Source organism: Lolium perenne, chromosome 1 (assembly GCF_019359855.2).
Source record: "Lolium perenne isolate Kyuss_39 chromosome 1, Kyuss_2.0, whole genome shotgun sequence".
In the NCBI taxonomy this organism is placed as follows: Eukaryota; Viridiplantae; Streptophyta; class Magnoliopsida; order Poales; family Poaceae; genus Lolium; species Lolium perenne.
Window position 1 is genome coordinate 84,139,064 of NC_067244.2, and position 12,850 is coordinate 84,151,913.

The 12,850-nt window shown below is 45.4% G+C and overlaps 1 protein-coding gene across 1 annotated transcript; it reads left to right on the forward strand.

The window, feature by feature from the left end:
* Window positions 1-1,458: 1,458 nt before the first annotated feature.
* On the forward strand, window positions 1,459-2,142 carry LOC127333661 (uncharacterized mitochondrial protein AtMg00810-like). The gene has a single exon (XM_051360053.1). It carries the CDS (start codon window positions 1,459-1,461, stop codon window positions 2,140-2,142), a length of 684 nt encoding a protein of 227 aa, XP_051216013.1.
* Window positions 2,143-12,850: the final 10,708 nt, after the last annotated feature.

The window sequence follows — 12,850 nt, forward strand, 5'->3', positions numbered from 1 at the left end:
TATTGTTTTGCCTCTAATTTGTGTGTTTTGGATAGTACTAACGCGGACTAACGCTGTTTTCAGTAGAATTGCTCTGGTGTCTTGTTTTTGTGCAGAAATTCAACTTTCGGGAAAATCCTCGGAATTTATATCAATGGGCCTATTTTACAAGAATACTCAGGGAGCCAGAAGGGCAAGCCAGGTGGAGGCCCGAGGGTCCCACACACCAGGCCGGCGCGGCCCAGGGGGGGCGCCGCCCTAGTGTGTGGCCCCCTCGGCTGGCCTCCGACGCCCTCCTCTGGACTACTTAAGGGGTTCGATCTAAAAATCGCGACCAAGAAGTCGAAGTCGCCAGAAACCCTCCAGAACGCCGCCACATCGCGAAACTCCGTCTCGGGGGCCAGAAGTCTCTGTTCTGGCACTCCGCCGGGACGGGGAATTGGAGGAGATCATCGCCATCATCACCACCGACGCCTCTCCATCGACCAGCAATGTTTCCCCCATCCATGTGTGAGTAATTCCCCCGCTGTAGGCTGAAGGGGATGGTAGGATTGGATGAGATTGGTCATGTAATATCATAAGATTGTTAGGGCATAGTGCCTAGTGTCCGTAATTGGTACTTTTATGATATTGTTGCAAATTGTTATGCTTAATGCTTGTCACTAGGGCCCGAGTGCCATGATCTCAGATCTGAACATGTTATTGTTTCATCATGATATGCATTGTTTTATGATCTTACCTGCAAGTTGTATACACATGTCGCTGTCCGGAACCGAAGGCCCCGAAGTGACAGAAATCGGGACAACCGGAGGGGATGGTAGTGATGTGAGGATCACATGTGTTCACGGAGTGTTAATGCTTTGCTCCGGTACTCTATTAAAAGGAGTACCTTAATATCCAGTAGATTCCCTAGAGGCCCGGCTGCCACCGGCTGGTAGGACAAAAGATGTTGTGCAAGTTTCTCATTGCGAGCACGTACGACTATATATGGAACACATGCCTATCGATTGCTTTGTACTTGGACACCGTTTTATTATTATCTGCAAATGCACTGCTATGATTGTTACATGAGTTTCTCTCATCCATGCAACGCCCGTTATCCGTCCCTGTGCCTACAGTATTTTAATCCTGCTGTTTACTAAAATCACTACTGCTGTCTTTGTTACTCTGCTGCTGTTATTTCACTACTGCTACTGCTATAAAACTGTTACTACTGATAAACTCTTGTGAGCAAGTTTGTTTCCAGGTGCAGCTGAATTGACAACTCCGCTGTTAAGGCTTTCAAGTATTCTTTGTCTCCCCTTGTGTCGAATCAATAAATTGGGTTTTACTACCCGTGAAGACTGATGCGATCCCTTATACTTGTGGGTCATCACTCGTGCATGGCATGCACGACTTGGCTCCGTTCTTCGAGCTCATGGTTTTTTTCCGTCCACTGCTGATACATCACTGTTTCTTCTTCAGCGTCCTGAGGTTACTATGTACCTGCTGGTGTATGTTGATGATATCATCCTCATCAGCTCCTCTGATGCTGTTGCTGACCGCCTTGTGTCTGCACTCAGTGGTGATTTCGCTGTTAAGGATTTGGGTGCTCTGCACTATTTCCTTGGTCTGGAGGTCTCACGGTCTTCTGCTGGGCTGACTCTTACACAACAGAAGTATTCTCTGGACTTGCTGCGCCGTGCTAGTATGTTGAAGTGTAAACATGCTACCACTCCTATGTCTGCTTCTGATCGCATGTCTGCTCTTGATGGAGACATTCTTTCGCCTGATGACCCTACTGAGTACCGCAGCCTTGTTGGAGGGCTGCAATACCTCACTATCACCAGACCAGATGTCTCTTATGCAGTCAACCGTGTGTATCAGTACCTTCATGCACCTCGGACGTCTCATTGGTCAGCTGTGAAGCGTATTTTGCGCTATATCTGTCTCACTGCCTCGTATGGCTTGCTTCTTCAGCCGGCCCCGTCTTGTGCGCTTTCAGCTTTCTCGGATGCAGATTGGGCTGGTAATCCAGATGACAGGCGATCCACGGGGGGCTATGCAGTATTCTTTGGTCCTAACTTGATCACCTGGAATGCTCGCAAGCAGGCTACAGTATCTCGCAGTAGTACTGAAGCTGAATACAAGGCGGTTGCTAATGCTACAGCTGAGCTCATATGAGTACAGTCTTTGTTGAGAGAGTTGAGAGTCTCTCAACGCCAGTCTCCAGTCCTTTGGTGTGATAACATCGGTGCTACATACCTCTCTTCTAATCCGGTATTTCATGCCCGAACAAAATACATTGAAGTGGACTATCACTTTGTCAGGAACGTGTTGCAAAGAAGCTACTCCGTATCAAGTTAATCTCGTCCAAGGATCAACTTGCTGACATCTTCACGAAGCCTCTTCCTCAGCCACAGTTTGTAGGTTGTAGGCGTAATCTTAACTTGATTTGTACTTTAGGCCATAGTTAAGATTGAGGGAGGGTGTTAGACTGTATATACGTAGCGTTGTATATGTGTTGTATTGTACCTCTTGGTACCCATATATATATGAGATAGCCACACCCGTATTGGGGTATCGAGCAGTTCCCAAACCCTTTGTTTTACACTTGTAAGCATTGTTGTGGTGTCCGTCCTGTTGGGCGTTATTAATTTAACGCAGAGGCTTAGACCCACTGTTTAAAAAAAATAGACCGACAGCGCTCCGAACTTTATGGAGAATTGCACATAACATTTTGGGCCTGTTAAAAAATGTTCATGCAACACACGGCATAAGTGGTAAAGGAATCAGCACTTAGGCGGCCACTTGTACAATATGGAGATACAATTGGCTGGCAACATAGAAATTTTCTTAGAGACAGAGAGAGCGAGAGCTAGAAAAGTGGTGACTGACGGCCGGCCGGTCGCTTGAGTGCATGGATGCAGACCCGGGCCGTGGTTCGTCTACGTTGCGAAAGGAATTGAAGAGTGTGTCGTGCTGGGTTCGCCTGCCTGCTGTGCGATGTGTACGCATGTAGTGCTTCTTGTATAGGATCGATGGATCATGCCGATATCATGGAGAAGGTGAGCTCGACAGGACATGTAGGCGTCAAGCTCATAACCTTTCCTCTTAACAGTTTAGCAAACATTTATCTGATTGTGTGCGTGGGCGCGTACGTATGTACACGGAAATTAAGTATTTTCTCCGCAAATGAAAAAACGCCCATGTTTTTTTCCCCACTTTGGATAAGATTATTCAAAGTCTTGTGTTGGTGGGTGTAGCAGGAAAAACTACTTTTAGTATTCCTTTTTTTAATAAAAGTGTGAATTGGTTAGAGCTTCACATCAAGGCGCAAATAAGGTACATATTTGTAAAATAAATACTATCTAAATTTGTCCCTAAAATAAAAAAGTAGGCACACAAATATTTTGAAAAACTAAGGATTCAGAAAACACACCAAATAATGTATGAACATATATATACGAAAAATTACCATAGTAAACTCTTCGAGAGTTTTACTTTGCATGTTTGAATATATCATACTTACATGTGTGCTTTGTTTTATTTGCCACCATGTTTAGCGAGATAGATCAAGACAACCTAAGGACCCTAGTCCAATTTTCTTTATAAGAAAAACTAGTCCAATTTTCTTTATAAGAAATCTAGATTACTCAACTTTACACTTTTTTATTTGTTTTTTTACTTAATTCCCCAAAACACCCCATTGTGGGGCCACACACCCCAAGGTCGCGATAGGGGTTAGGGGTGGAGAACGAATAGATGGAACCCGACGGCATTTGCTCCCATGTGAACTTCAAAATTTATTGGTCCACGTTAGGAGTAGGCCCAGTTTGGTGGCAAGGTACTTTGGGCATTTTTCCTGTTAATTTGAGTAGTAATTGCTAGGTATAATACATGGACCCCATGGGGAATTAATTTCTGCCCTGAGCCCGTGACCCTCATCCTCTCCCACCTACCTCTATCTCACCGCCCGCCCATGGAGCTCTCTCTCATCTAGTCCGGGCATTAGATTGCCTGGGGAGGAGCGGCGACGCTCGGATTCGTGCCCAATCACTACTAGGAAAAACCTTTTTTGTGGCACACCTTTTTGGACATTTGTGGCGCATATGCCTTGCGCCACAGTTATCACGGGATAGATATTTGAATTGTGTGGCACATATCTACATGCGCCACCGATTTTTTAAAACTTTTGTGGCGCACCCAGCACATTTTTTTTGAATTTTGAAAAAATGGCGGCCAGATCTAGATCTGGGGCCGCCGGAATTTCACCGTTTTTTTTTGAAATTTTCTGGAGGTCACCGGAGGTCGCCGAAGGTGAGTGGTTGGGTGGGTGGGTGGGGTGGATGGAGGAGGAGGAGGCCGACCGGAGGAGGAGGTGGTGGTGGTGGTGGAGGAGGAGGAGGAGGAGGAGGAAGAGGTGGTGGTGGTGGTCGCCGCAGGAGGTGGCGGTGGAGGAGGAGGAGGTGGTGGTGGTGGTGGTCGCCGGAGAAGGAGGTGGTGGTGGTCTCCGGAGGAGGAAGCCGGCTGGTGGACGAGGAGGAGGAGGAGGAGGGAGAAGAAGGGAGGAGAAGTGGAGGAGAAGTAGAGGAGATGAGGAGGAGAAGGGCGCCACTAAAATTCAAATTTCGGGCTAACAATTCTGTGACGCATGACCGCATGTGCATATGGTGCGCCACAGAATTGTTTTCAAATTTTTTTTTATTTTTGCAGGAAAAAATCCTAACTTTGCCGTATCTTTTTTACTTTTTTAGAATTTGGCGATTCTAAAAATTTGGTGAATTCGGAGGTAGAATTTTCTCCCGGTCATTTTGATATATTATGCGTTTTTTTGGAGTTCGTATGCAACCATAAATTCAGTTTGATGATTTTGCAACGCAATTTTGCAAAAAAAGTCGAAATTCATGTTTGTTATTTCTCATTGGTACTAGATGACATAATACATGGGCACCTCGAAGGATTTTATGTTTTGAAATTTTTATCTATTTCTTTTGTATTTTACAGTGCTAAAAAAGGCGATGGGGGGGGTGGAGTTGCATGGAGAGCAAAAAACCTATACTTTTGTGGCGTATACCAACATGCGCCACATAATTTTGACTTTCTGTGGCGCATGTAGGTATATGCGCCACGGAATTCCCTTCGAATATGTGCAGTACTGGACCCCGCGTGGGCCCCATAGAGATTCTGTGGCGCATCCGTCCACATGCGCCACAGAAAGCCACAATTCGGTGGCGCACCAGTATTACATGCGCCACATAAAGTCAAAATTTCTATGGACCAAATTTTTATATGCGCCACATAAATATTTTTGTGGAGCACGCACTATTATGTGCGCCACAGAATACATTCCTACCTATATTGGTCTTCCTAGTAGTGAATGAGGGAGGAGCAATGGCGGTTGCGTTCGCTCGGCGGGGGATGAGCAGCGGAGGGCTTCGCGCCTGTGCGGGAGGAGCATCGGTGGGCCTCGCGCCTGTGCGGGAGGATCAGCAGCGGAGGCGTCCGCCCAGCGGGAGATAAGCAGCGGTGGCGCTCGGGCTCGCGCCCGTGTGGGAGGAGCTACGGCGGCCTCCGCCGGACAGGGGGATGCGCAGCGGCGGCCCTCGGCCTCGCGCCTATGTGGGAGGATCGGCGGCGGCCCTCCGCCCGGCAGTGGGTTAGCAGCGATGACGGGAGTGCGAGCGTCGTGCAGCTTCATCTCCGCGAGGTCCGCGACTACCAGGCCAAGGCCGGATGCATCCCGCTCACCGTCCACCTTCACCATGCACCACGCCGCCTATCACCGCCGCTCTACTCGCGCACATGCATGTTGTTGCACGCCCCCGCGGCCCCGAGTGGCCGTGCCACCTCTCCTCCTACACGTCCGAGCGACGGTGGCCGGCCTAGATAGGTGCTCGTTGCGGGGCACCAAGGACCTGCCATGGCGATATCCACCGTCATGCGCCCTTCCCACCTTCTTCACCAGGGCCATCCCCGCTCCTTGTCAACATGGCTTGAGGGGCGGCGCTACAAAACATCAAGGAGGACGCCGCCACTGGCGCCCTGTCTATCGGTCGTCGTTGCACCTCACCGCAGATCCCTGCACCTCCCTGCTCATCCATCAGCGCCGGCAGGGAGAGAGGACCATCATTTGGGGGAGCCATCTGACACTTCGCCCGTGCTTTAACTTCCTTGCCTTTTTCTCTCCCCCGATGGGTCCTACACATGTGTATTCTTCGATCTATTGTTGATTGCCCTCAAAAAAATTGCCACCGCGGTTGCAGGCCCACCTCTCACTCAGCCAATGGGAGAACGAGTTCAGGTAGGTGAAATGCCACCCAGTTCATTTCAGAGTTTCCCTTAGGGGCGCCCCTTTGCTACTGGGAACTTGGTGGCTCCCCTGATCTGCCTCCTAGTGTGAGTCTGCGAGCGTTAATAATAAGAATCTCTTAGGCTGGTCATAGTGGGTTTTTTTTTGAAATGGGGTGAGCCCCGGCCTCTGCATCGGCTGATGCACACAACCTTTTATTAAGAAATAAAATATTCAAAGCTTACAACTCAAGGATCAACGAGGGTCGATACAAAAATCAACCATCGAAACAATAAAAGACTACAAAGTACTTTAAGCATCTTGTAATCTCTTAACATGCCTCCAAGTAGCCTGGTAGAAAATATCCTGGGCAACCATTCGAAGGCGGTTGCTGAAGGAGATATGCCCTAGAGGCAATAATAAAGTGGTTATTATTTATATCTTTATGTTTATGATAAATGTTTATATATCATGCTAGAATTGTATTAACCGAAACATTAGTACATGTGTGATATGTAGACAAACAAGAAGTCCCTAGTATGCCTCTTAAACTAGCTTGTTGATTAATGGATGATTAGTTTCATAATCATGAACATTGGATGTTATTAATAACAAGGTTATATCATTATATGAATGATGTAATGGACACACCCAATTAAGCGTAGCATAAGATCTTGTCATTAAGTTATTTGCTATAAGCTTTCGATACATAGTTACCTAGTCCTTATGACCATGAGATCATGTAAATCACTTATACCGGAAAGGTACTTTGATTACACCAAACACCACTGCGTAAATGGATGGCTATAAAGGTGGGATTAAGTATCCGGAAAGTATGAGTTGAGGCATATGGATCAACAGTGGGATTTGTCCATCCCGATGACGGATAGATATACTTTGGGCCCTCTCGGTGGAATGTCGTCTAATGTCTTGCAAGCATATGAATGAGTTCATAAGAGACCACATACCACGGTACGAGTAAAGAGTACTTGTCAGGAGACGAGGTTGAACAAGGTATAGAGTGATACCGAAGATCAAACCTCGGACAAGTAAAATATCGCGAGACAAAGGGAATTGGTATTATATGTGAATGGTTCATTCGATCACTAAAGTCATCGTTGAATATGTGGGAGCCATTATGGATCTCCAGATCCCGCTATTGGTTATTGGTTGGAGTGAGTACTCAACCATGTCCGCATAGTTCACGAACCGTAGGGTGAGACACTTAAAGTTGGATGTTGAAATGGTAGTACTTGAATATGGAATGGAGTTCGAATATTTGTTCGGAGTCCCGGATGAGATCCCGGACATCACGAGGAGTTCCGGAATGGTCCGGAGAATAAGATTCATATATAGGATGTCATTTTATGTGAATTAAAATGTCGCGGAAGGTTCTATGGAAGGTTCTAGAAGGTTCTAGAAAAGTCCGGAAGAAACCACCAAGGAAGGTGGAGTCCACATGGGACTCCACCTCCATGGCCGGCCAACCCTAGTGGGGGAGGAGTCCCAAGTGGACTCCCCTTTAGGGGGCCGGCCACCCCCCCACATGGGAGGTGGAAACCCCACCTTTGGTGGGAGTCCTAGTTGGGCTAGGTTTCCCCCTCTTATGGAAGGTTTTTGGTTCGGGTCTTATTCGAAGACTTGGACACCAACACTTGGGGATCCACCTATATAATGAGGGGCCAAGGGAGGGGGCCGACCACCCCAAGACCACAAGCTGGCCGCCCCCCTTGAAGTGGCCGGCCACCCCTCCCAAACCCTAGCCGCCCCCTCTCCTCCATATCTCCCGCGTAGCTTAGCGAAGCTCCGCCGGACTTCTTCACCGCCACCGACACCACGCCGTCGTGCTGTCGGATTCAAGAGGAGCTACTACTTCCGCTGCCCACTGGAACGGGAGGTGGACGTCGTCTTCATCAACAACCGAACGTGTGACCGAGTACGGAGGTGCTGCCCGTTCGTGGCGCCGGAACCGATCGTGATCAAGATCTTCTACGCGCTTTTGCAAGCGGCAAGTGATCGTCTACCGCAGCAACAAGAGCCTCATCTTGTAGGCTTTGGAATCTCTTCAAGGGTGAGACTCGATACCCCCTCGTTGCTACCGTCTTCTAGATTGCATCTTGGCTTGGATTGCGTGTTCGCGGTAGGAAAATTTTTGTTTTCTATGCAACGTTATCCTACAGTGGTATCAGAGCCGTGTCTATGCATAGATGGTTGCACGAGTAGAACACAATGGTTTGTGGGCGTTGATGCTCTTGTTATCTTTAGTTTGAGTACTTTGCATCTTTGTGGCATAGTGGGATGTAGCGGCTCGGACTAACTTTACATGACCGCGTTCATGAGACTTGTTCCTCGTTTGACATGCAACTTGTATTGCATAAGAGGCTTTGCGGGTGTCTGTCTCTCCTACTATAGTGAAGATTCAATTTACTCTTCTATTGAAAACATTAGTATCAACGTTGTGGTTCATGTTCGTAGGTAGATTAGATCTCTCTCGAAAACCCTAAACCACGTAAAATATGCAAACCAAATTAGAGACGTCTAACTTGTTTTTGCAGGGTTTGGTGATGTGATATGGCCATAATGTGATGATGAATATGTATGAGATGATCATTATTGTATTGTGGCAACCGGCAGGAGCCTTATGGTTGTCTTTAAATTTCATGTTGAGTAGTATTTCAAAGTAGTTGTAATAGTTGCTACATGGAGGACAATCATGAAGACGGCGTCATTCACCTTGACGCTACGCCGACGATGATGGAGATCATGCCCGAAGATGATGGAGATCATGTCCGTGCTTTGGAGATGAAGATCAAAGGCGCAAAGACAAAAGGGCCATATCATATCACATATGAACTGCATGTGATGTTAATCCTTTTATGCATCTTATTTTGCTTAGATCGCGACGGTAGCATTATAAGATGATCCCTCACTAAAATCTCAAGATAATAAAGTGTTCATCCTTAGTAGCACCGTTGCCAAGACTTGTCGTTCTAGAAGCATCTCGTGATGATCGGGTGTGATAGAATCAACAAGTGCATACAACGGGTGCAAGACAGTTTTGCACATGCGGATACTAAGGTGGCCTTGACGAGCCTAGCATGTACAGACATGGTCTCGGAACACGTGATACCGAAAGGTAGAGCATGAATCATATGGTTGATATGATGAACACTTTGAGTGTTCGCCATTGAAGTCACACCTTTTCTCGTGATGATCGGGTTTAGGTGCGGTGGATTTGGTTCGTGTGATCACTAAGACAATGCGAGGGATATTGTTTTGAGTGGGAGTTCACCTAGATTTTTAATTATGTTGAATTAAAATTTGAACTCAATTTGTCATAAACTTAGTCTAAACTATTGCAAATATATGTTGTAGAGATGGCGTCCCCAATCAATTTTAATCAGTTCCTAGAGAAAGAGAAACTTAAGAGCAACGGTAGCAACTTCACCGACTGGTTCCGTCATGTGAGGATCTTCCTCTATGGCGGAAATCTGCAATTTGTGCTTGATGCACCGCTAGGTGACCCTCCTGCAGAAGATGAATCCGATGAAGTAAAAGCTGTTTACGCGACTCGGAAAACTCGGTACTCTCAAGTTCAGTGTGCCATCCTATGCAGTCTGGAATCCGATCTTCAAAAACGTTTTGAGCACCATGATCCTCATGAGTTGATGAATGAGCTGAAAGCTATATTCGAGACTCATGCGGCCGTGGAATGCTATGAAGCATCGAAACATTTCTTCAGCTGTATGATGGAAGAAGGCAGCTCCGTTAGTGAGCACATGCTCGCCATGACCGGGCATGCGAAGAAACTTAGTGACTTGGGAATAGTGATTCCTAATAGACTGGGGATTAATCGTGTCCTTCAATCACTGCCACCAAGTTACAAGAACTTTGTGATGAACTACAATATGCAGAACATGAACAAGGAGTTACCTGAACTCTTTGGCATGCTAAAAGCTGCTGAGATTGAGATCAAGAAAGAGCACCAAGTGTTGATGGTCAACAAGACCACCAGTTTCAAGAAACAGGGCAAGTCTAAGGGAAAATTCAAGAAGGGTGGCAAGAAAGCTGCCACGCCTCCTATGAAACCTAAGAACGGCCCTAAGCCTGATGCTGAGTGCTATTACTGCAAGGAAAAGGGACACTGGAAGCGTAATTGCTCCAAGTATCTGGCTGATCTGAAGAGCGGCCTTGTCAAGAAGAAGAAAGAAGGTATATCTGATATACATGTTATAGATGTTTATCTCACTGGTTCTCGTTCTAGTACCTGGGTATTTGATACTGGTTCGGTTGCTCATATCTGTAACTCGAAACAGGAACTAAAGAATAAACGAAGACTACTGAAAGATGAAGTGACGATGTGCGTTGGAAATGGATCCAAACTCGATGTGATCGCTGTCGGCACACTTCCTCTACATCTACCTTCGGGATTAGTTTTAAGCCTAAATAATTGTTATTTTGTACCCGCGTTGAGCATGAACATTATATCTGGATCTTGTTTAATGCAAGACGGTTATTCATTCAAGTCTGACAATAATGGTTGTTCTATTTTTATGAATAATATCTTTTATGGTCGAGCACCACAAAAGAATGGCTTATTTCTGTTAGATCTCGATAGTAGTGATACGCATATACATAACATTGATGCTAAGCGAATTAAATTGAATGATAATTCTACTTATATGTGGCACTGTCGTCTTGGTCATATTGGAGTGAAACGCATGAAGAAACTCCATACTGATGGATTACTTGAATCACTTGACTTTGAGTCACTTGATAGATGCGAAGCATGTCTAATGGGAAAAATGACAAAGACTCCATTTTCTGGTATGATGGAGCGAGCTACTGACTTATTGGAAATCATACATACCGATGTATGTGGACCAATGAGCGTAGCATCGCGCGGTGGTTATCGTTATGTTCTAACCTTCACAGATGATCTGAGTAGATATGGGTATATCTATTTCATGAAACATAAATCCGAAGCTTTTGAGAAGTTTAAGGAATTTCAAAGTGAAGTAGAAAATCAACGTAACAAGAAGATCAAATTTCTATGATCTGATCGTGGAGGTGAATATCTGAGTTATGAGTTTGGCATGCATTTAAAGAAATGCGGAATACTTTCACAATTGACACCGCCGGGAACACCTCAACGAAACGGTGTGTCCGAACGTCGTAATCGAACTCTCTTAGATGGTTCATAGTATGATGTCTCTTACTGATTTGCCGTTATCATTTTGGAGTTATGCATTAGAGACAGCCGCATTCACTTTAAATAGAGCACCATCAAAATCCGTAGAAACGACACCGTATGAATTATGGTTTAATAAGAAACCTAAGCTGTCGTTCCTGAAAGTTTGGGGTTGCGAAGCCTATGTAAAGAAGTTACAACCGGACAAGCTAGAACCCAAAGCGGAGAAATGCATCTTCATAGGATACCCTAAGGAAACTATAGGGTACACTTTCTATCACAGATCCGAAGGCAAAATCTTTGTTGCTAAGAACGGAACCTTTCTTGAGAAAGAATTTCTCACTAAATAAGTGATTGGAAGAAAAGTAGAACTCGATGAGATTGATGAATCTATACTCGTTGATCAGAGTAGCGCAATACCGGAAGTTGTACCTGTACCGCCTACACCGGCAACAGAGGAAGCTAATGATAATGATCATGAAACTTCGAACGAGGAAACTCATCGAACCTCGCAGATCGACAAGGGAACGTGCCACTCCTGATTGGTATGATCCTTGTCTAAATGTCATGATTGTGGATAACAATGATGAGGACCCTGCGACGTATGAAGAAGCGATGATGAGCCCAGATTCTAACAAATGGCAAGAAGCAATGAAATCCGAAATGGGATCCATGTATGATAACAAAGTATGGACTTTGGTAGACTTACCTGATAGCCGAAAGGCTGTCGAGAATAAATGGATCTTCAAGAGAAAAACAGATGCTGATGGTAATATTACTGTCTATAAAGCTCGACTTGTCGCAAAGGGTTTCCGAAAAATTCAAGGAGTTGACTACGATGAGACTTTCTCACCTGTAGCGAAGCTAAAATCTGTGAGGATTTTGTTAGCAATAGTTGCATTTTTCGATTATGAGATTTGGCAGATGGATGTCAAAACGGCGTTCCTTAATGGAGACATTGAGGAAGAGTTGTATATGGTACAACCCAAAGGTTTTGTCGATCCTAAAAATGCTGACAAAGTATGCAAACTTCAGCGTTCAATCTATGGACTGAAGCAAGCATCAAGAAGTTGGAACCGACGTTTTGATAAGGTGATCAAAGACTTCGGGTTTATACAAAGGTCATGGAGAGGCCTGTATTTACAAGAAATTGAGTGGGAGCTCTGTAGCATTCCTGATATTATATGTAGATGACATATTATTGATCGGGAATGATATAGAACTATTAAGCAGTGTTAAAGGTTATTTGAATAATAGTTTTTCAATGAAAGACCTTGGTGAAGCATCATATATATTAGGCATCAAGATTTATAGAGATAGATCAAGACGCCTAATAGGGCTATCACAGAGTACATATCTGGACAAGATTCTAAAGAAGTTTAGAATGGACGAAAGTAAGAAAGGGTTCT

Excerpts from the sequence above, each read along its gene's own strand:
- LOC127333661 (XM_051360053.1), top strand. The coding sequence starts at position 1,459 with ATGTACCTGCTGGTGTATGTTGATGATATCATCCTCATCAGCTCCTCT.